This window comes from Mytilus galloprovincialis, chromosome 1, assembly GCF_965363235.1.
Source record: "Mytilus galloprovincialis chromosome 1, xbMytGall1.hap1.1, whole genome shotgun sequence".
NCBI classification, from domain to species: domain Eukaryota; kingdom Metazoa; phylum Mollusca; class Bivalvia; order Mytilida; family Mytilidae; genus Mytilus; species Mytilus galloprovincialis.
In genome coordinates, this window is record NC_134838.1 from 95,494,111 (window position 1) to 95,518,940 (window position 24,830).

Consider the following 24,830-nt stretch of genomic DNA (forward strand, 5'->3'; position numbering starts at 1 on the left):
TTACATTTCAAAGTATTGCTATTTTAATTTTAACATTTGCATTTTTCTATGAAATTGTTTTTAACAAAATTACCCATCAGCGAGACAGGTTATGTTAATTTGTCTTGTATACATTATATGTAAATTGACTTGGAAATTTTATGGTCATTAACCTTACGTTTTATTTATTCTTTTGTTGTTTACTAGTCTAAAGATGAAGAGCAAGACAGCTCATGACAACTTCTGAGATGGAATTTTATGTAGCATTGGTCTGAAATCCTCTTATTCTTTCCTTTTTCTTTGACAACCAGTCAGTGTTGGGAGTGGATAGCACAATTTCTAATTAAACAATTTCTTAAATGCACTCCAGGTTCTCTAAGAATAACAAAATGAATAAGAGAAGTTGACCTTCTGGAAGATCCTAGGAAAAATTAACATTCATGTTACAATTTATAATTACAAATTTTACTGTTTTTTTTTTTAAAATGAGCTCTTTTAAGGCAGTTATGTTCAAAGGAGGTACATTGAAAGTATGCGGGTTATGGATTATTGATCACCAATGTATTCATATTTTTCATCCTTGTATTTTGTTTTTTTGTTTGTTTGAAATATTTTTTTCATTTAGATTATCAAAGATCTTTTTATTTGAATTAACATATAGTTGGTAGAGATTTGGTTTTTAATTTCTTTAGCATAGTTTTATGTAAGGATGATCTAAAGTATGAAAAATAAAATTAGTTTTGGACTTGTGTATTGTAGGTTAGATTGGGAGTTTTTGTCTGTACCTTTTTCTTTAGTTTATTTAAGGTATGATAAAGTGCTTGAACAAACAAATTTGCCTAATATAAGGTTTGGTGCTGGTTTATTAATCTGTAAAATTCAATAAGTCCTGATCTGTCTCTCAATAACAACTGAATACAATTTACTTATGCCTTTTTAAATAGATGTACTGATTTTCTGCATAAAGGAGACAGTTATATTTAATCTTCTTGTTTCTAGTTAATTTAAGTTTTTTTATGAGTATTATCCTTTTTCTGCTAAAAAAATTGTAGTTCAACTTAAACAATTATAATTGACTGATGCACCTTGATTAAGCTCATTTTTGTCGAGCCTTCGACTTTAGTCGAAAAAGCGAGACTAAGCGATCCTACATTCCGTCGTCGTCGGCGTCGTCGGCGGCGTCCACAAATATTCACTCTGTGGTTAAAGTTTTTGAAATTTTAATAACTTTCTTAAACTATACTGAATTTCTACCAAACTTGGGCAGAAGCTTGTTTATGATCATAAGAAAGTATCCAGAAGTAAATTTTGTAAAAATAAAATTCCATTTTTTCCGTATTTTACTTATAAATGGACTTAGTTTTTCTGCGAGGAAACATACATTCACTCTGTGGTTAAAGTTTTTAAAATTTTAATAACTTTCATAAACTATCCTTGATTTGTACCAAACTTGGACAGAAGCTTGTTTATGATCATAAGATAGTATCAAGAAGAAAATTTTGCAAAAATAAATTTCCACTTTTCCGTATTTTACTTATAAATGGACTTAGTTTTTCTGCGAGGAAACATTACATTCACTCTGTGGTTAAAGTTTTAAAAATTTTAATAACTTTCATAAACTATCCTTGATTTGTACCAAACTTGAACAGAAACATGTTTCTGATCATAAGATATTATTCAGAAGTAAATTTTGTAAAAAAAAAATTCACTTTTTCCGTATTTTACTTATAAATGGACTTTTTTTCTTCCAGTTAACCAGAGACATATAATACATTATATGTCTCTGAGTTAACATTACATACAGTCTGCAGTTAAAGTTTATAAAACATTTATTAGATTCATAAACTATCCTGGATTTTTTACCAAGCTTGGAAGCTTCTTTCAATCAAAAGACAGTACAGAGAGGGAAATTTTTATTGATGTTTTTCCTCATTTTTGTTGAGTCTGCGATTAACAGAAAAGTAGGCGAGACACTGGGTTCCGCGGAACCCTTACAAATTTTTTTTTACACAGACTAGAAATGCTCAAACATAATACCTTGCTGATTGGTTATGCACTTGAAATTGCTAATTTGAGAACTAGTCTAATATCAACCACTTTACATAATGTAAATATGTGCCGTCACAAATTTGATAACTTAGTTACTGAATAAACAACAGAAAATTTATCTACATAAACCATAATTTAGAAGGAAATATGAATAATGATACTCCCTGCAAATAATATTTTTGGTATAAAGGAATCCTGATCATCTGACCACATATCTGTCTACCTGGCCATGTGCCTCGTTAGCTCACCTCCAAAACTGCTAACCAGATATTCATGAAACATTCACAGTTTTAGAAAACTGACGAAAGATTTGCATGAAGGAATGTGATTAAGACTGTACAAGTTTTAAAAGGGGAGATAATCAATCTAGCTGCAATATGTGGTAATAGTCTTTTATACCAACTTGCACAAATTATCTCCCCTTAAATATATATATTTATATGCATCCAAAACTCAGTAGCCACTGTATATCATGTTACCAGTGTCTGTCAATTCCTGAAGAAATCCAACAGTTGTCTTGAATTGTTTGGTTACCCTAAAAGATACAGAGATTGAATTGAAAAAACTTGATTGGGTTTTTTATTTCAGATTTTATATGTTTGATAACATGTGCTGTCCCAGTTTAATGTTAGGTTTTATGTAAGTTGGTGTGATGTCATCCTGTGACTGATTAATCATTATTTCAATGCTTGGCAAACAACTAACAATTATTTATCATGTTTGCTTTTTTCAATCTCATTGAGTGTTTTCGTGTGTTTCATTTTTTCTTGCTCATTCCATTGGTCTAATTTCAGAAAATTCATCTTTATCTAAATCCTAATCCTTTATCTAAAAACAGTTTAATTTTGCATTTTTTATATACAAATTGACCTCATAATATGGCTTTGAAAAATATTTGCTTTGATTTTTAAGGTTTTAAAGAAAAATATGCAATCACTGAATTTTATATTTTGTTCACAATTTAACAATAGTAGCAATACACTGATTTGAAGCCTTTAATAAGCTTGTCAGTAATTTTCAGCAAGTGCAAACTTGATGCCATTATTCATTATTTTAAGTTCAGGGGTCATGATGTAGGACCTAACCATGTTTCCAAGCATTGAATAATAGGGTTATGGTGAATGTTAAATGGTCTGGATGACTTCACTCTTCATTTTCTTTTCTCTCTTCATTATTTTTTGTTCACAGCAGCTTTTCAGACGATGCACACAATAGAAGACAACATTAACAGAATTAACAATGATTTAGAATTTGTCAGTAGTGTTAGGCCAACTTAAATTTACATGTATTATTAGCATTAGACTATTTAATGTTTACTTTTTGTCGAGGAAATTTATTCTGAGGAGTTGACTTGTTTTCATCTTCCAATTGATATCCCAGGTCAACCGTGGCAGTTCATTCATTTAACAAAAAAATTAAACATTTTTTTTTAGAAAAGTGAGGAAGTGTAAAAATTACAGGAATGAGCAAGGATGAGAATTTATTGTTCATTTATTTTTTGCCTTCCAGAATTTTTAGAATTTTATATATTGATAGTTTTTGATACTACAGATTGCAGTCCCACTTGGCAAGTAGAAGGTGAATTCATTTGTTGCTTTTATTGTACCAAAGAGAAGTTAGGAAAAGGGTTCCTTTTTATCCTTTTTGATGGCTAAAATAGCTTGAAAAAAATTATTTATTTGTGCTTTTTATTACCAGCTACAGCTAGGAATAGTTTGCTTGAATTTTCCCAGAAAACAATCCACAAAAATATTAATAATTATTTGTTATGACATTGATGTCTCCATTGAATCCTTCCTGAATATATTTCAGAAAATAGATCGAACCAGATCAGTTGGTTTTGATATATTTTTACTCTTGCATGCAATCTGGTATTGGTATATTTATTAAAAAGGTTTATATAAACTTTATATATTGGGATTGCATGCTTTAAGAACAATTTATAGTAAATTAGTGCTGTTTATTAGCTTCAAGAATTTTATAAATAGTGAGCAAATAAAAAGTGATAGTAGATCATTATTTGGAAAAAAAACAGCTAGTCATTGGATAATGAAATTTGATAATAGTTCGAATACATTGTATTGTTGCTTTATAGTTTTGTACAAAAAAATCTTAATTTTTCTTATTCTGTAATTAACCAAAATTTTGCTGCACATTGTAATTACCGGTATAAAAAGAGATGTATTTCTCAACCATGAAAAGATTTTTATTTGTAAGGTCCTAGTTATCATATGGACTATATGGTTTTCAGAATCACAAATGTATTATTTAATGATTTGTTAACTCTTTTCACGACAAATTAAACAGTCCTAGAATATTGGTTTGTTTTGTTTCCTTGCATAGACTGAGTAATGATACTACTGGCTGAGCATACTATAATTAAGAAAACTAATATGTTATTTAGTTTGGAAAGATTGATGCTATCATGATAGATTTACAAGTTCAGTATTTCATTTTGGCTGTTTATTAGAATATTTAATTAGAAATGTAAATTATTTGTTATATTTTCACAGTTTAGAAAGCATACATGAAGACAATTTATAGCATGTATTCTAATTGGTAATACATGTACATACATGACATGATGTAATGTAATGGGTTTTTTTTTTAAAGAAGATCCATCTTATTTGCTTCTGTTTACTGTGGATGCATTTATTTTTGTTGGTACAAATTTTCGGGATTAAGAAAAACAAACATGGTCGTGGATATTTAATTTCGTGGTTTTGCTGAAATCTGCATACAAGCCTTTAGAAAATTTGGTATTAGTTAAACATTTAAATTCATGGTTCACCTGTTCTCACCAAATCCACGTAAATTGGTATCCAACGAATAATGATAAATCCACTGTATGATTGCCACTATATTTAAAGATGGAAACCTGAAACTACAGAAATTCTGAGGTCTATGTCCATAAAGATTGTAAATTACATTGGATCCATATCATATTATTACATAGCTGTACTGATACTCATACCAGTATGTTATATTCACAACAAGGCAGACTGCCTTAAATTTTGTCATTGTTTTCTGAATCCACTAATAATTTATTTTTCAGGACCCACACTTCTTCCCTATCCAAGATGGATATTTCTGATGATACAGAAACAGGCTTATCAAAATTAGATGTTGTGCTGTCATTTACATTGGAGGTTAGTAAAGCTAAGTTATTTTATGACGACAAAGATTGATGATTATGGTTGGTCTGATATTGACTCTTCATTCGTTATGTTTTTTGTTTCTTTTAATGAACTTAGCTTCCTCCCTAAAAATCATAATTTTTGACTTCACCTGTGACTAAAGTTTCAGTATAGAGGACATAGGTATTGCTATCAGGCGGCGGCAGTGTAAACAATTTTTGTAAAGCGTTAAAGAAGTTTCTGTCTGTCTTGTGAACTTCTCACTTATTATGAGTAGTAGGATAACTATATATTTGGTATGAGGGGTCCTTGCAATGCCTATATGTTCGTCGGACAGGGTTCACCTGACCTTGAACTCATTTCATTGATCAGTGATCAAGGCCATTAAAGCAGGCTAGACATTTTAGCATTTGCACTTTCTTCTTTAAAATTATAATGAAGTATTTATTTATGATTAGAAGCATTTGACTTTTCAGTAAATAAAATTTGAGAAAGGAAATTTGGAATGTGTCAAAGCGACAACAACCCGACCATAGAGCAGACAACAGCTGAAGGCCACCAATGGGTCTTCAATGTAGCGTGAAACTCCTGCACCTGTAGGCATCCTTCAGCTGGCCCCTTAAAATATATGTATACTAGTACAGTGATAATGGACGTCATACTAAACTCCGAATTATACACAAGAAACTAAAATAAAAAATCATACAAGACTAATAGGGCCAGAGGCTCCTGACTTGGGACAGGTGCAAAATTGCGGCGGGTTAAACATGTTTATGAGATCTCAACCCTCCCCCTATACCTCTAGCCAATGTAGAAAAGTAAACGCATAACAATACGCACATTAAAATTCAGTTCAAGAGAAGTCTGATTACGATGTCAGAAGATGTAACAAAAGAAAATAAATAAAATGACAATTATACATAAATAACAACAGACTACAATCAGTTAACTGACATGCCAGCCTTAGACCTCAATTAAACTGATTGAAAGATTATGTCTTCATCATATGAATATCAGGTACAATACCTCCTGTTAGGGGTTTAGTATCATACTATCATAAAATATATGAGAAGAACATAACCTGTGTCCTGCCAACAACTGTTTTTTAAATAAATGTGTTTAGTTCAGATGCAAAGACCCTATAAGTGAATCAATATTAAAGCCAAAATATGCAATCTTTAATGACCTGACAACAGTATTGTAACTATATTCCTTCTTAATAAGTCTGTTTAAAGGTTTTGTAAGCTTTTGAGGTGAATACTGACATGTTTGTGCTTTGTAAAGAATATTACCATAAAAGATTGGATGTGAAATATCTTAACGTATAAGATGTCTGCATGTTGGGTTATATTTACTAATTATTTCCTTATACCGATGATCAAATTTAGTAAATGTTTTGACTAGTTTGTGATATCGAAAAACCCTGGTGTTATATTTTTTCAGTAATACATAAATTTCTCTCGCTAAACTCTAATATGTTGTTACATACACAAGCAAATCTTACAAGTTGAGATATATAAACACCATAAGATGGTGACAAGGGAACGTCACCATCTAAAAATGGATAATTAACGATAGGAAATGAAAAATCATCTCTTTTGTCATAAATTTTTGTATTAAGCTTCCTGTTAATGATATAGATATCAAGATCGAGGAAAGGGCAGTGGTCATTGTTATTATTAGCTTTATTTAAAGTTAGTTCAACAGGATAAATTTCTTTAGTACACATACTAAAGACGTCATTATTGAGAGCCAATATATCATCCAAATATCTAAAAGTATTGTTAAATTTTTGTATCAAATGTTGTTTCGATGGGTCTTTGCTACTTTTAGTCATAAAATGTAACTCATAACAATACAAAAACAGGTCTGCAATAAGTGGTGCACAGTTAGTCCCCATTGGAATTCTTATAACTTGAAGATATAGGGAATCTCCTAACCGAACAAAGATGTACTCAAGTAAAAATTCAAGCACATATTTTGTATCAAAGCATGTCCAATTGACATAGATCTTTTGTTTATTACTACTAATAATGACCTAAAAGAGTTTGAACATATGTACTCGCATTCTGACTTTTTAAATGCCCAGTTAATTAGGGATGTGAATTTTTTCTTAATAAGAATATGAGGCAAAGTGGTATATAGGGTAGAAAAATCAAAATTTTGAACAGATTCAAAAGTGTTTGTTTCCTTACAGGTCCATGTTGTTGAAGTTAAAGGTCTGAAATCATTAGCCAACAGTAAGATTGTGTATTGTACAATGGAAGTGGAAGGTGGGGAAAAATTACAAACTGATCATGCTGAAGCCTCTAAACCATGGTAAGTGTAATCCAAGACCAAGGTCAGGGACTCTTTTCACAAAAAATCTTAAGATAAAAATGATTGTAAGGTAAACTGAAATGTTCATTATTTGTGACTATTTTTCTGTTAAGATTTTTTATGCCCCGTCTACGATAGTAGTAGGGGCATTATGTTTTCTGGTCTGTGCGTCCGTTCGTCCGTCTGTTCGTTCGTCCGTTCGTCCGTCTGTCCCATGTCAGGTTAAAGTTTTTGGTCGAGGTAGTTTTTGATGAAGTTGAAGTCCAATCAACTTGAAACTTAGTACACATGTTCCTTATGATATGATCTTTCTAATTTAAATGCCAAATTAGAGTTTTGACCCCAATTTTACGGTTCACTGAACATAGAAAATGATAGTGCAAATTTCAGGTTAAAGTTTTTGGCTTCAGGTTAAAGTTTTTGGTCAAGGTAGTTTTTGATGAAGTTGAAGTCCAATCAACTTGAAACTTAGTAAACATGTGCCCTATGATATGATCTTTCTAATTTAAATGCCAAATTAGAGTTTTGACCCCAATTTTACGGTTCACTGAACATAGAAAATGATAGTGCAAATTTCAGGTTAAAGTTTTTGGCTTCAGGTTAAAGTTTTTGGTCAAGGTAGTTTTTGATGAAGTTGAAGTCCAATCAACTTGAAACTTAGTATACATGTGCCCTATGATATGATCTTTCTAATTTAAATGCCAAATTAGAGTTTTGACCCCAATTTTACGGTTCACTGAACATAGAAAATGATAGTGCAAATTTCAGGTTAAAGTTTTTGGTCAAGGTAGTTTTTGATGAAGTTGAAGTCCAATCAACTTGAAACTTAGTATACATGTGCCCTATGATATGATCTTTCTAATTTGAATGCCAAATTAGAGTTTTGACCCCAATTTTACGGTTCACTGAACATAGAAAATGATAGTGCAAATTTCAGGTTAAAGTTTTTGGCTTCAGGTTAAAGTTTTTGGTCAAGGTAGTTTTTGATGAAGTTGAAGTCCAATCAACTTGAAACTTAGTATACATGTGCCCTATGATATGATCTTTCTAATTTAAATGCCAAATTAGAGTTTTGACCCCAATTTTATGGTTCACTGAACATAGAAAATGATAGTGCAAATTTCAGGTTAAAGTTTTTGGTCAAGGTAGTTTTTGATAAAGTAGAAGTCCAATCAACTTGAAACTTAGTATACATGTTCCCTTTGATAAGATCATTCTAATTTTAATGCCAAATTAGAGAATTTATTCCAATTTCACAGTCCTTTAAACATAGAAAATGATAGTGTGAGTGGGGCATCCGTGTACTGTGGACACATTCTTGTTTTGGAAATGAATTGCTGACCTGTAGAACTAATTTGAACAAATCTGAAAATTTTGATGATAAGTACTGAAGGTTCAAGGTAAACCCTGTTGAATATCAGGAAAAATTCCTCTGGAAATTTACATCTTCAAGTGAAATTATTAAATGTTAATTTCAAATTTTTCCTTGAAATGATAAAAAATCTGAAATAGTTACTGCATCATTTTATCATAAACTAACGTTGGTGTCTTTCTGTCTTAAAATAATCCCAAATTGGCATCACTACAGCTAATTTTCTGTTTTATCTGGGAAGCATCAGAAGACTGTAACTCTGTATTATTATCTTATAGTTGGGACACACAAGGAGACTTCACTACAACCCATCCTCTGCCAGTAGTAAAAGTTAAATTGTACACAGAAAGTTCTGGAATGCTTAGTCTAGAAGATAAAGAATTAGGAAGGGTAAGTATCTTGTCTTTCCCCCTACCTGAAATCATGTCTGTGTTAAATTGAACCTGAAAGAGAAAGAATAAGAATAGTCATATATATATATATATAGTCATTTTTGTTTCATTTTTTTTTTGCTTGCTTTACTATGATTTAAATGTTTTTGTTGTGTGTGTAAAAAATTGTAGGTTGATAGATGAAAATTGTTGTGTTTTCTCTTTACTATGTCTTCTTTCTCTTTACAAGTTAAGAAAATAATCTAAAGAAAGTCAGCATTTTGTAACATACTGCTTAGCATTATTTTCCACCTACATCCTCTATTAAAATTAATTGAAACGCTCTCATAATCTAAACCAAAATGGCAAATAAAGCCCTTTTTTTTTTAATTATATTATTTGTCAGGTTTCCATTGGCAAATAATGCCAATTCTGTTTGTGGTGGCAGAAATTCTTTAGTTTCTTTTTGTATTCAAGACATCTTTTGCCATCCCAAGGGTAACAAAATATTGTCTCTTTGACTTCAACCATTTGACAGTAAATTATTTACTAAAAGGCCATTAATTTGAATGTGTGGGATACATATTACATATTTATTCATGTCCTGTTTGAGTTGGGACTTAAATATGATGCCTTGATTGTTGAGAGTGGCAAACTTTGAACACATGTTTGCTGATGTTCTTTGCAAATCTAAATTAAGGATGTTGGTTGAGGTCAATTATTTAACTTCTTGTAATTCATTTGAAGGAGTAAAAACACTGTATTTTGATGTTAATTTTATTTTTAAGGCCTGATAAGGATTGTAAAAACTTACTGAAAGCGTTGGTTAGTTTATGACCTAAAAAGATTGAAATCTTTGTTGAGAAAGATTTTTCTGAGTTCGACCTTCAAAATTGAGACTTTTTAAGTTATCAGAGAAAGAGTTTGACTGGAACTACCCCAGTCAAATTTAATCAATATGAGGTTTATCAAAAACTTTTCAAACTATTCAGAACTAGTTTAAATACATGCAGATAAAATTTTTTAACAATATTTATAGGTTGTAATCAGACCTACAGCTAATAGCAGTAGACAGGCAGAATGGCATAAAATGGAAACTAAAAATACCACAGATGTCTTAACTATAAAAATAGCAGTTAGAATGGACAAACCACAAAATATGAAACATTGTGGGTGAGTATTTGAAACAGAAACACAAACCCCAATTTAAACATAGATATGAATTACCAACAATTTATAAAACAAGATGTGATTTATAGTTGCCTGTTTTTCAAAAAACTAAAACACTCAGGTTATCTCCCTTGATTTTGCTGTTTATTGTGCATTCTATAGAAAAATATCTTGAAATGTTTTGATCTTTATACAGCAACACTTGATGTTTCTTGTCATATAGGATCCCTGCATAACAATTTTGCTAGTTTTGATTGCTGGTTTATTCCAACCTTGTTGCACCCATATGCTGATTCTTGGAAGGAAATTAAAACTTTTATGTCCATGAAAAATTCACTTCGGAATATCTGATGAAATAGACAACAATTCCTAGTACTTTGTTATAATGATTTTGGATCAATTAAGTTGTAGGTGGTTGGAATGTAAGATTTTATAGCCTGCAAAGATCTATTAAGTTACAGTAATGGGTTTATATAAAGAAGCGTACTATTTTTGATGTCCATTACAAAGGAAGAATAATGGTTATAGTCTGAGTATGCTGTCTTATAGCTTTCTTCACACATCTATTTTTTTTATAGGTTAATCAGTTAGATTGATATAGGGTAGCATTACTTTTAAACTTAGACATCAAGCAGCTCTTTTTATAGAAAATCTTAGAAGTGAAATTGATTTTTTTTCATAAGATTTATTTGGTTTAATGTTTCACAGGCTCCAAACATGTATTTCTGCTTCAATAGTGGCTTAAGAAAACGAAAAATCTATAACTAAAAAAACAATCTATAGCTAAAACAGCGTGAAAATCCTCTCCTTTTGTTATTTCCAATATACAGGTCAGGAAGGAATAAACACATTGTTATATCCCACACAACCAAGTACCAAGAGTTACATGAGCTCCTCTATAAATTTGTATGGTCAAATCCTTGGATGAGTTCAATTTGATTTTTAATGGGAAATCATTTTTGCAAGAGGGGTACTTGTAAAAATATTGAATGTTAATTCTTATCACCCACGATGACACATCACTTCTTCTGAGACACTTTAATTTTTATGAACAAATAAATACTTTCAAAAATTGTGAAACAAGTCTGAACATTGATATAGATCTCTTATTCCCTTTTCAAATCTGTGTGAAGGTTTTCACAGTTATGGTCACTGTTTCTAAAAATAGAAATAAGAGAAAATTTCTGTTACAATGTTAAATTAAATATTCTTTGTTTAATTGTAACAAATTTATGTAGATGGAAGATATAGGATTCATTTTAAGGGGAAGGGCCGTATTTTCATTTCAATAGGTCTGACTACAGTAAACTGTTTAAGGGTTGTGAGAGGGGGTCAAAAGATGTGTCGGTCAGGGGAGCATTGGACCCAAAGGTTGGTCATGCTATAAACTTTTTACGAAAATTTTTAGACATTAAAATTAACTTGTAGAAGTCTTCTTTAGGAAGATATCTTGGAAAGGTTAGCTGACTATACAATGTGGGTTTTACTCATTATTGAATGCACTATGATGACCTATAGTTGCCTTAACCCACATCATTAGTACTCCAATAGATAGTTGTTTTATTGACAATCATTCAACATTTTCATTTTTTACTAAAGTGAATATTTCATTGTTAATAATCCTATGTTTTTTGTTCAAATAAAGAATGTTATTATTTGAATTATTTTTTTTACAGTTATCTGTATGCAGTTGGTAAAAATGTATGGAAGAAATGGAAAAAGAGATACTTTGTCCTAGTCCAGGTAAAAATGCCATTTTTGTCAAGCCTGAGACTTTTGTCATAGAAAGCTCGACATAGGGATAGTGATCCGGTGGTGACGGCAGCATTAGCTTACTTCTTTAAAGCTTTATATTTTAGAATGTGGAAGACCTGGATGCTTCATACTTTGTATTTAGATGCCTCATGTTACGAAGTTTCCGTCAGTCACATGTCCAATGTCCTCGACCTCATTTTCATGGTTCAGTGACTACTGGATAAAAAAAGTTCAGATTTTTTGTACTGTTAAATTCTCTCTTATTATAAGTAATAGAATAACTATTTGGTATGTTCGTACCTTCCAAGGTCCTCATGCCCATCAGACAGTTTTCATTTGACCTCGGATCAGTGAACAAGGTTAAGTTTTGGTGGTCAAAGCAATATCTCAGATACTATAAGCAATAGGTCTACTATATTTGGTGTATGGAAGGACTGTAAGGTGTACATGTCAAACTGACAGGTGTCATTTGACCTTGACCTCATTTTCATGGTTCAATGGTTATATTTAAGTTTTTGTGTTTTGGTTTGTTTTTCTTATACTGTATGCAATAGATCTACTATATTTAGTGTATGGAATGATTGTAAGGTGTACATGTCCAGCTGACAGGTGTCATCTGGCCTTGACCTCATTTTCATGGTTCAGTGGTCAAAGTTAAGTTTTTGAGTTTTGGTCTTTTTTTCTAATACTATATGCAATAGGTCAACTATATTTGGTGTATGGAAATATTTTATGATCTATATGTCAGTCGCACCGATTTTATTTGACCTTGACCTCAATATAATGGTTCATTATTCAGTGTAAGGTTTTGTGTTCTGGTCTGTGTCTCTTAAACGATAAGCAATAGGTCAACTAATTTTGTTGTATGGAAGAATTGTTAGCTGTACATGCCTGCCTGGCATGGTTCATCTGACCTTGACTTCATTTTCATGGTTCATTGGTCAATGTTTTATTTTCTTGGTTAATGTTTAGTTTATGTGACAGTTGTAATAAAGCTTTTTATTTAGAACTATCAACATAATTTCAATGATTATTTAAGAAGGTGAGACATTTAAGCGTGTGCACTCTTGTGTAATTATCTGTCTTTATTCCTTTAAGCTTCTTTCTCGGTGAATAGATTGAATTATTGGTTTTACAATAGAATGTAACACAAACTTTTGAATGGCTCATTGACATGAATATGGTTTGTATCTATTTATCTAAGATGTACTGTGATGGCAGGTGTGCAGAAAATAGTTAATTATAATCCTGATATCTTTGAGGAGTTTTATGGAATGACATGGTTTGAAATTTATGGGGAAAAAGAAATACTTTGTACTTTGTAATCTAGGATACAATGAAGTGATAATTATGTTTTGACACACTAATTTCTCAAAGAAAATGTTGGTTATTTTAATGAATAACTATTCAACACGTGTTTACAAATGGTCATCACACGTAATGAATTATGCAAGAACAATTTTTATGCCCCACCTACGATAGTAGAGGGGCATTATGTTTTCTGGTCTGTGCCTTCGTTCGTCCGTCCGTCTGTGGTACCGTTCGTCCGTCCGGTTAAAGTTTTTGGTTGAGGTAGTTTTTGATGAAGCTGAAGTCCCATCAACTTGAAACTTAATACACATGTTCCCCATGATATGATCTTTCTAATTTTAATGCCAATTTATAGTTTTGACCCCAATTTCATGGTCCACTGAACATAGAAAATGATAGTGCAAAGTTCCGGTTAAAGTTTTTGGTCAAGGTAGTTTTTGATGAAGTTAAAGTTACATCAACTTGAAACTTAGTACACATGTCCCCTATGATATGATCTTTCTAATTTTAATTCCAAATTAAAGTTTTGACCCCGATTTCACGGTCCACTGAACAAAGAAAATGATAGTGGGCGTGGGGTATCCGTGTACTATGGACACATTCTTGTTCTCAGCAGAAATAGCTGTTACATTTTGATAGGGGTTTGGCATATGTAATTGAATAAATATTCTGTTTGTAGGGCTTACATATTTGTCATATAAAGTGATTAACTTATAGGTGTTCTAGTTCTTATTGGCCATTTATCACTATAGATATGTTATATTTTTAGGTTTCGCAGTATACATTTGCCATGTGTAGCTATAGAGAAAAGAAACCAGACCCAACAGAAATGATGCAATTAGATGGTTTTACTGTTGATTATTGTGAACCATTACCTGGTAAATACAATATGAATAAAATGAATTGTGGGATCAACATAAATGAGATCCGTATCACAAATTAACAAAATTTATAAATTCTTCCAAATATATTTTTTTTGTCTCACCTTTTACGAAAGTTACAGAAGGCTAGATATATATAGGTGTTGCTTTAACCATGGTGTCATCACCAATTCTTTAGTTTTCTTTGTAGAGTAAATTGTAAATCATGCATTGTAATTTAGATTGACATTTGCAAATAATATAAGTAGGTGGAATCAAACGTGTATACATTATACTTGACTTTGATTGGATATTTTCCTGAATGTTAGGAACAACCAATTGTGCTTGTGAACATTTCTTGACAGATATTATTCACATATAAATGTAGATTTGATAAGCTAGATTTTATAACAGTACATGAATAACCATGAGTAATTTATACAGCTCAATTGTAAATTTCTTTGATAGGGTTTAAACAGGCACTGCTTTGTTTAGCCTTCACCGATAAATGTAACTTGGTTTTTGGGCAAGTCCATAGCATGAGTGAGTGGTGAAATTCAAATCAATTTGTATGAGGATCTGGATGGGGTTTTCAGAATGGAAAATAATGGACAAAAAGTGCAGAATACAGGGCAAATGAAATAAACAATAGAGAAAACTAGGCAAACATAATAAAAAATAGATATATTAAAATTAGTTGTTTTACCATTACAGATTGTGATGGTGGTAAATATTTTTATAACACTGTCAAAGAAGGTGACAACGTAGTGTTAGCTACAGACGATGAAAATGAAAGAACGCTATGGGTACAAGCTATTTATAGAGCAACAGGACAGACCCATAAACCTGTCCCTCCTGTTATACAGACAAACAGAATATCAAATACTCAAATATCAAGGATGCAAGGAGGTAAGGTCACCACAAGCAGACAAATAAAATTTGAAGAGCCATTTCCTCATATTCTTAGTTCATTAAATTTGATTACATTAAATTTGAATGTAGTTAGATCTTTATTTCAGAGGATTCACCCAATTGGGTGGTCCATAGGTAGCATTCTCGCCTTAAAGCAATCCTTCCCTGACCTAGTCAAACCTTAGAGTTCAAAATGGATATTGCTAGCGTTATATTTCTGGCAACACTATTCTTCCTACATCAAAATATTGACAGTTTTCTTTATTATTTGAACATTATACCATGTAATCATCAATTACAGATGCTGATAGAGCAAAGAAACATGGATTAGATGAATATGTCCAGGCCAACCCTGCTGAGTTTGACCATCATGAATTGTTCCTTGTGATGCAAACATTAACCCTAGACTATAGACTAAGTGATGCATATACATGTCTTGTAAGTTTTCATGATGTTTTGTCAAACATCCAAACTAAAATTTTCAAAGAAATCTTCAAAAATAAAAAAAATCATTAAAGTTTCTATTCAGTAGTATAATATACAATTTATTTTGAAATTTGTTTGTGAAATTTAAAATTTTAACCTTGTCAAACATACTTCTTTATGTTCTATATACAATTTTATTATGTAAATCTACATAATTTCAACAAATCTAGATTAATGGCTTAAAATATTTGTTGCTAAATAATTTTCTATTTACTGTTTTCTCTACATCAGTACAAACTAGTTCTATTCCCCAGAGAAGGGAAGTAATTTAGATTAACATTTTTGAATCAAAATTCATGGTAACGATTTAGTGACATCAGAGTAATTTTCTTCACTTTACAGGGATGGTTTAGTCCTGGACAGGTGTTTGTATTAGATGAATATTGTGCCAGATATGGTGTACGAGGATGTCATCGCCACCTGTGTTACTTAAGTGACCTGCTAGAGAGAGCAGAGAATGGTATTCTGATTGACCCAACATTAATTCACTACAGCTTTGCTTTTTGTGCTTCCCATGTACATGGTAATAGGTAAGTTATGTAAAGGGAAGGTAACATGTTTCTGGTGGATATTGTGGACATGTTGCCTGAAGGAAGAGCAAAAAATGGCTTTCTTTATACAAAAAGATTAACATGCAGTTTCCATCTGTGTTTCCAATAAACTTTTATAATTGTATATATCATTGTTATTCTAACAGATACATTAGAACACCTTATATCAAGGAAGACAACTCCTACAAAAGTGAAAAAGATAGACAAATTGAAAATAAATTGCAATTTTTTTTTATATAGTTTATTGAACAGTTGAACCTCTCTACAATTGAAGCTGTCACAATTTTAGCATTTTGAAAGTTTGTTACTTCAATATTTCAGGCCTGATGGTATTGGTACAGTTTTACTGAGAGAAAAAGAAAAGTTTGATGAAATTAAAGAAAGACTTCATATACTTCTTGAGAAACAGATAACACATTTTAGGTATGCATTGTCACATTTGTAAACGTTGCAATTACAAAAAACTTTTATTTGCCATATTCTGATCTCCGAAATTTCTTAAATGATGTATATTCTGTAATTTAGATTACATTCTACCATTGCATTTAGTGAAATATGACATTTTGCTTCTTCACAGATAGATAATTATTTTCAGAATTGTTATCTTACCATAATACAGTGGTGATAATGTGCCAAATAGTTACAGGATCATTTTTGCTTTTAAGCAAATGAGACATTTCTTGTGTTCAACATCTTATGTTCAAACCTACTGTTTTTTGAAAAATTGCATTATAGTATAAACGTAACTTATGCACATCTCATTCAGATACTTTTTACTCACAATTACTTATTGAGCAGAAGGATTGAATTCACTCTATGCTGACACAGCGATTTTGAAAGTTTGAAAATATGCTTATTATAACATCATCATTGAAAAATGATGCCTTTTACACACACATGTTTTTGTATCCCTTTAAAATTTGAATTTTTGTACAATGATTTTCTATTTTATTTAGCTGAAAGGTATTTGGGTTAAAAAGATAACTCAAACAGAAAAAAATTGACGTTAAATTTTGTAGTATAAAGTGAAATCAGTGTATGTTTAATGTTTTACAGTTATAATATATATGATCTTTAATTGTAGGTACTGCTTTCCATTTGGTAGACCAGAGGGAGCTCTGAAAGCTACACTATCATTATTGGAAAGGGTAGGTACTGCATGTTTCAATTCTAGATATAACAAATATTGAACATTTAGATTTGTGGTTCCCCTGACCCACAAAATACACGAAACTATAAATCCAGAGTACCAGTACTTGAATAACATTTTAAGATAAACAAAAAATGAATAAAGAAAGTTCTTTTAAGTTCAAAACCTAGTTTTCTTAATTCAAAATCAGGCCATTACCTGTATGCTTTATTAGTTTTCAAAGTGGTGATGAAGAACATCACCACACCTACATCATATACATTTACTTGTGGTGTAAGTGAATTTCCAGGTGATGATAAATTGTCACATCTTCAAATCTTGAAATAAGATTTAATTTTCAGGTGTTGATGAAAGATATTGTAACCCCTGTACCCCCTGAAGAAGTGAGAAATGTCATCAAAAAGTGTTTAGAAAATGCTGCTTTAGTCAACTATACAAGAATTTCAGAATATGCCAAAATAGAAGGTAGGTGAATTCTGGGCATGTAGTTTATCTAGATTATTTAGATATGATTTGTTATCTGGGATGAAGATACAACTATTGGATGAATTATTTCACCATAAAACAGGTACATTTTGTATTGTAAATTTTTGTTTAAAATTTGACCAAGCCGTTAATCCTTAACCAGCTGGAAATTCAAATTTCCTGAGAAATATCCTTAATACAGACAAATTTTGCAACCATCAAAGGAATGCAACATTTAGATAAAAAATGTATTTCATATGAAAAAATATCTATCTGAAGTTGGTTAAAAATCTAAGTGTGACAAGTATAGAAAGTGGAATTAGTACAAAACTTGAATGGAATGAATTTTGTTGATGTAATGTAAATACTAAGCTGATATGTATTTTATGTTAATTTAAACAGGAAAAAGAGGTGAAATAAATGTCTTTTGTTTTATATTTAGAAATATTTACCACAACTTTTTTTTGTTTGTGTATTATGAAATAGCATATAAATCACTTTTTGTTACATACATCTAGTTTTCATTATGATTTTTAATGAAAAACAGATCAAAATATCATATTTTATTTAGTGTTAGTTGTTAGGTTTTTATTTGGAATAAAATGTAACAGAAAAATATGTCAGCAGATACATACAATTTTGAAAGAACATTCAAATATTTTCACACTGTTTGTTGTTTTTTGTTATAAGAAAAAATATTTTTTAGAGTACAACCACTTTGTTTTAAAAAGAAAAGAAGCTAGTTTGTATTTTTGTTTGCTTTATGTATCAATATTATAATCAATGGAAACACACATGTCAATCATAACACTATTTGTGCAGTCCTTTCTCTGTGTGATTACTACAGATTAAGTAAATACTACATAAGAGGAAATTATATTTAACTGCGTAGTATACATGACTAAATACGGTAATAATAATTTGCATTTGTTAATACTGCTAAATTATCTGTGTTAGACACTGAATCTGTTAGTTCAGGTAAAATTAGTTACCAGCACCCATACTAATTTGAGATGTCCCCTTGGTTTCAAAAGGAATATCAAGTCTTGAGCAAAAATAGGCTGCTAATATTATGAAGAAATCTCTTTCATAATGACGGATCATATGTTTACCTTAATGCCCGCGTCACACTGTCCCGATTTTTACGCCGATGGCAACACGATAATAGATATTTTCAAAATCGGGACTGATCGTATCCAGATCGGGCTATTCGTAGTGCCATCTTTCACCATCGTAGAACCATCGGCCACTTTTTCTAGCCTTCGGGGACAACTTCGGGAAGGATTCTAAATTTTTTAACATGTTAAAAAATCCCCGAAGGTGCGTCCGATGTTGAGGGTTCGTATTGAGTTCGTATCAACATCCTCGCCATCGTAATGTCACCGGGAATGCATCTTTGAACATCGTATTGCATTCGTGTTTCCATCGTTTCCATCGGGCAGTTTTGACATTATGATGTTTACACGAATGAATCACGAAGCTACCCGAAGGTCTTACGATGGCAACACGACTTCGTGAAGACCTCGTAATCCCGTCGTGATGCCATCGAATAAAAGTACGAAGGTGACAAGATGGAACTACGACGGCAATAAATCCAGCTAAATGTAAGTTAATTTTCGTGCTTAAATACATTTAAAGTGCCATGCGCGATATGCACTGGTCAGTCTAATACGACCGTTAAGAAAGACGTTCACAAAACATGGAGCTCATATCATATGATTCTATGAGAACAAGAAAGGCGACAGCGTTGTTTCTATTAATTCGAATGGAACAAGAAGAGCAGGTATTACAGGCTCATGATTTACTTTTACAAATAAAATATTATTTTTTGTCAATTTTTCATATCAAATAACATAATGAAAATCATAAACGCGCCTCGTATACCAACACTGCAGGTACACGTATATAGGGAAACCAACTTTTTCTTCATTATTCTGATTTTTTATGTATCGTCTGAGATGTTGTCACACGAATGTTTACTCCATAAACATTTTGTTTTCTATATGTCATATTTTGCCGCATTTGTTGTTTTCCCCACATCCTTCCTTTAGTCTATATTATTATGATATTCTCCTGGAAAGAGCTCTTTTTGAATAAAAGGGATCAACGAACCCATTACCTTACCTTTAAGATAGATCAGTAAACATGGGCATAATTATGGGTGATTATTCAGACTAGTGCACACATTTTACAGTTCAAACAAGGCAATGCCGAGCGTGGCATCCCCTCGTATGTAACATATTGGGGACAAATATGGACACTATATTTGTATATGACACATGCAGAAAATGGTAAATTGAATACGCATTTTGATACATAAACTATTTTTTTAGAAATCAACCAAATTATAGTTTTAGAAATCAACCAAATTATTCAGTAACTGGAAATACCCACGGTCTTCCGTCTTATGATTAAACCAAAAATTAAATGTACAATATAATATATAAATTCAATATTGATCAAACAATTTAAAACGCGTGATGCCTTCGGCATATAATTTAAATGCATCGTAAGCTGTACAGACATCGTATGGCCATCGCGCCATCATCGTTATCCATTGTGTAGCCTTGTGATCCATCTTGTAGGCTTGGTATGTCCATCTTTTGCTATCGTATATACTTTTGGCACCCTCGTATAGACTTCGTTATTCATCGTACTTGCTTCGGTCACTTTTTGGTATTTTAACGAGATCGGGACCAACTTCGTACGAACTTACAATTTTCGCATTCGGGTGTCCATCGTATATAAAAATCGGGACAGTGTGACGCGGGCATAAGAAAGAAACTAGTATCCTTCTAGGATAACCAGTGCTACTCATAAGTTCATGTGTAAAGATCAATTATAATGTTGTGGTCAAAACCATAGGAGATATCTATCAAATTAAGTAAGAAAAGATGAGTATGTTGGGGACATTGAAGAACTTATTCCTTGAAACAAAACGTAGCAAATAACATAAGTCATAAAACAGTGTCAGACTAATTTATAATAATTTGAATACAATGTGATAACTAATGATTTTGTTATACCAGTAGTATGTAAAGTCATTATTGATGGAGTAGTATCTCTATAAACATGATAAAAGGAGATAAGACATTCTAGAATTTAAGATAATATTTATTTATTACATTTTATGCTAACAGGAGCAGGTAGTGGTAGGTTATGTTTTACATACAGTTTTTAAGAACCAGTTATTGTTTACTATATATTTTTAATTTTACTGTGTAAATCAGTTTTAAACTTTATATTTTATTATTTTGTTCATAAGCAACTTAGATAGGCTGTTTCCCCTAGGGTAGGTGGTGGCAGTGCTTGATAAAAGTATGTGACTAGGTCACAAAGGCATTACACATATTTGTGTAAACAGTTTATTTTTACAACTTTACAATACAGCTTACCATTTTTTAACAACTAGTTTCAATTTACGGTGCAGTGCTTATAATTTCTTATAACTGGTTTCTTTCAAATATGTTATTAATTTAGTCCTACTTTCTAAAGGGGGAATAATTACATACCTTAACACAATTTATTTGGTCAATCATGACTCCTTCATATATACTTTGAGACCATATGGATTTCTGTAAAACTTCTAACCATGAGGGGAGATAATTGTATTATCAACCAATTTATTTAAGACATCAAATGATATTAAACATATTTGAGGCCCCACATAAAAAAAGCACATATATATTTTGGATTTAGTAGATTAGAGCTCCAGGTATTGTTTTATAAAATTGCCCATGGTATATTACCTGAAGTTAGCCAGTTTCACTTTACTGTGATATTATTCCAAATCGTATACAGGTTTAGTATAATATATTGTTTTTCTTTTTTTTATAGCCTGTTGTGTATTACTGTTTAATACAGTTGTTGATTCATTTGACATTGAAAAAGAATGGTTCAGTCAATTTTTCAGTTATTTCAGTTATTTTTTCTTTTTTTGTGATTTATGTCGAAGATTTCATAAAATTTCTTCACTTTGCATCATTGCTGTTGCTTTATTTGTTTTTTCTTGTTCTTCTCTTGGTTTCTTTATGCAAAACTCATTTTCTTACATTAATGCTTTATAAGATAACTGTTTCCATCATTTTTTTATTCTGCATTTTCTGATAGTCTGCCTATTTCCTAACAATGATCTAAACAAATAAATATAGACTGGAAACATCATCACTTTTGGGGATATGGCTTACTTTTGTACAGATTATTTTATATGACAATATGTTTTATTTAAGAATGTTAAACTATAATGTTTAGCCTGAGTGGTATTAAAAATCATGTTTGAATAAAACATGTATATGTATATTTGCTATTGTATTTTTTTAATTTAAATTCAGAGCCGTTTGATTTTGTATTCCCTAATATATCTAGTTTGGCTTGTATTATAATAATAATTTTTCCTCACAAATTTCATATGGCATCCTGGCTAACAGGGAATTTTGAAATACCATCTTGTTTCCAGAAATTAAATCATCACATCCATTACACAATATGTAAGACAATCATTTCAGATAGCATCACATTACCATAGTGCTAAAAGGCCTAAGGGAGATCACTAAAACAATAATATAGATTGATTCACTGATATTTCATTTCAGAGTCGTATAATAATGGTGTGTCACCTAAGAAAAGACTTGATGATGTGATGCATTTGGCCGAGTTATGTATTGAAGTATTACAACAGAATGAAGAACATCATGCTGAGGTAAGGAGCACATTTGGTACCCATCAGAATTCCATCAAACCAAAATTGCAATATGTTGTTAATAAGCTTTATAGTGCTAGAAACTAATGCTTACAGTAAATTTGAGTAGGGACACTAACAATTGGAGAAAAGATAAAATTTAGAATGAGAATTGACAAATAACTCAACATATATTAACAGCTGAAGGCTAGCTTAAACCTAACATAAATAGTGTTTACTTGAAAGTAAACAGATATACTAACAACTGGAGACTAGCTCAAATATAAAAGGTATGGTTGTCAAAATGAAATGGCTTCTGATTATAATTGACAACGTGAGACAAACTTAGTAAAAGGTCAAATAAGCAAAAATACAGACCAGTCAAGGGAAACAAAATGGAAATTCCTTTCTAAAATGGCAAAATCAAAATCTCAAACACATCTAACAAATGGAAAGCAATGAATTGGTATGCTGACATCTAGGATCGTTATTACGCATCAGATACATCTACTTCTCAACTAGATCTTAAAATAAATTTGAAAACAATTCATTATTGAAAATGGTAACGTGAATAGTTTGACATGTATCATAAAATTAGTTATAAACTCCAAAGTAGATTTTGATGCTTTTTGTTGTGTAAAGTTTAGTTTTCATTCCAGTTGTTGTGATTGTCTGCTTTAGTTTAAAATATAATGCATTTAATGAAAAAGATGATAAGTTCAAGTATTAAAGAAAATTGTTGATTCCCTATTTTATCATCAGTTGACTCTCTTTAAAAAATAGATATTGTCAAAATTGAAATAGAAATGACAGCTTGCAAAGAAAAATGAACAATATACAAACAGATTAGTTTGTGATATAATTACTAGTTATGAAACAATATGCAAAACTTTGAAGAAATAATTATTGATAACATTGATTTGAGGTATTGTTTGTTGAAAAAATCAAACTAACATTTCAATTCCAATATTCAAGCCAAACTCGATATATGTGGTAAATATAGCAGCTGATTTTGCTAACATGGGTTGGAGAATATTAAATTTTGCCACATTTTAATAAATCAATTGTATTATTTTAAAATATTTTTTATATGTTGTATATAAGGGTTTATTAAATATTGCTGTGTTGCGCATGATTTGAGTTAATCCCCAGTAAAGCATGCATTACTAACCCATGGCAATTGTTTTTTTGATTAGTCATTTACATCGGTGAGTCTGTGTGTTTTTTTTTAAAGCTTCAATACAGTTTGCACTCTTGCTGTGGTGTGAATTTCTATTTATTTCTCTGAAATTTAATTAGTTATGAAGTTAGATTAACAATTTTCTCCATTTAGAAAAGTTTCATTGCACTATTATGATTTATGTTTAATGATTCACTACCATCAGCAGTTTTTATAGCTTAATTGACTGCCTGCTGATGGTTTTTAAAAAGATTTAGTCTCTACTGTTATTTATATGCATGTTAAGGAGGCTCGCGGGTATAAGATTTTCAGAAAAAAATTAAACATTTATTTTTCATTACAAATTTTATTTATTACCATAAGTAGTTGTTACTTTATCATATGATTCAAAAGTCATTCCAAAAAATCAATTTGTGTTGCCCCAGGTGACTTTTAAAATGTAGATATCATTGAAAAAGCTCCAAATTATCTCCCTTTGGTCCAAAAATGCCATTTTTTGGCATTAAAATTGAAATATCTTTTTTAACTTATCGGTGACCTATATTTTTTTACTGTCATTTTCGAATAACCTGTATATAAACTAAATGATTGTAAAATTTAAGCGATTTCTGTAATTTAGTTCTTTTTTTATTTCGATATTACCGTTATTTCGCCTATTAGTTCAACAGAAAAAAAGGACATTAACAAAAATGTATGCTTTTTTCGAAGGCAGATTGTGAGCGTAAATGAACGGTGACCCCAATGTTTTATTTCATTTTTCTATTAAGTATAAGATAAAGTTAATTTATAGAAAAATATAGCGAAATCCTATATTAAATTTAAAAAAATGATTTAGACCCGCGAGCCCCCTTAACAAGGAATTGTTTTTTGACAAGTCTCCTTTTTATTTAGCCGTAAACAATATTTTAATATGAATTATACCAATTACAATTTGTACTCACATTCACAACTAGGATTCAAATGATTTTATGTCATTCTTTTGTCATTTGGGTCCACTTTAATTTGGTTCACCTGAGCCCACTCTCTGAGTTTCGCTTGAGGCCACATTGTTCTGAAGATTATTAAGTCATTCCCAGGCTTTCATT

At 31.1% G+C, this 24,830-nt stretch overlaps 1 protein-coding gene across 8 annotated transcripts in view; it reads left to right on the top strand.

The window, feature by feature from the left end:
* Positions 1-24,830, top strand: part of LOC143045747 (calcium-dependent secretion activator 1-like) — a 64,222-nt gene that overhangs the window by 20,088 nt on the left and 19,304 nt on the right. For 4 of the 8 annotated variants that reach the window (XM_076218468.1, XM_076218476.1, XM_076218499.1 and 1 more), the window contains exons 4-17: positions 2,617-2,667; positions 5,084-5,177; positions 7,363-7,484; positions 9,135-9,246; positions 10,267-10,400; positions 12,074-12,140; positions 14,233-14,341; positions 15,038-15,232; positions 15,537-15,673; positions 16,064-16,251; positions 16,594-16,695; positions 17,357-17,420; positions 17,764-17,887; positions 22,480-22,586. In XM_076218468.1, coding sequence (XP_076074583.1) covers positions 2,617-2,667; positions 5,084-5,177; positions 7,363-7,484; positions 9,135-9,246; positions 10,267-10,400; positions 12,074-12,140; positions 14,233-14,341; positions 15,038-15,232; positions 15,537-15,673; positions 16,064-16,251; positions 16,594-16,695; positions 17,357-17,420; positions 17,764-17,887; positions 22,480-22,586 — 1,606 coding nt within the window. Of the gene's footprint in view, positions 1-2,616; positions 2,668-5,083; positions 5,178-7,362; positions 7,485-9,134; positions 9,247-10,266; positions 10,401-12,073; positions 12,141-14,232; positions 14,342-15,037; positions 15,233-15,536; positions 15,674-16,063; positions 16,252-16,593; positions 16,696-17,356; positions 17,421-17,763; positions 17,888-22,479; positions 22,587-23,761; positions 23,774-24,830 lie in introns of all 8 variants that reach the window. The other 4 variants (XM_076218485.1, XM_076218518.1, XM_076218527.1 and 1 more) reach the window with 2 other exon arrangements.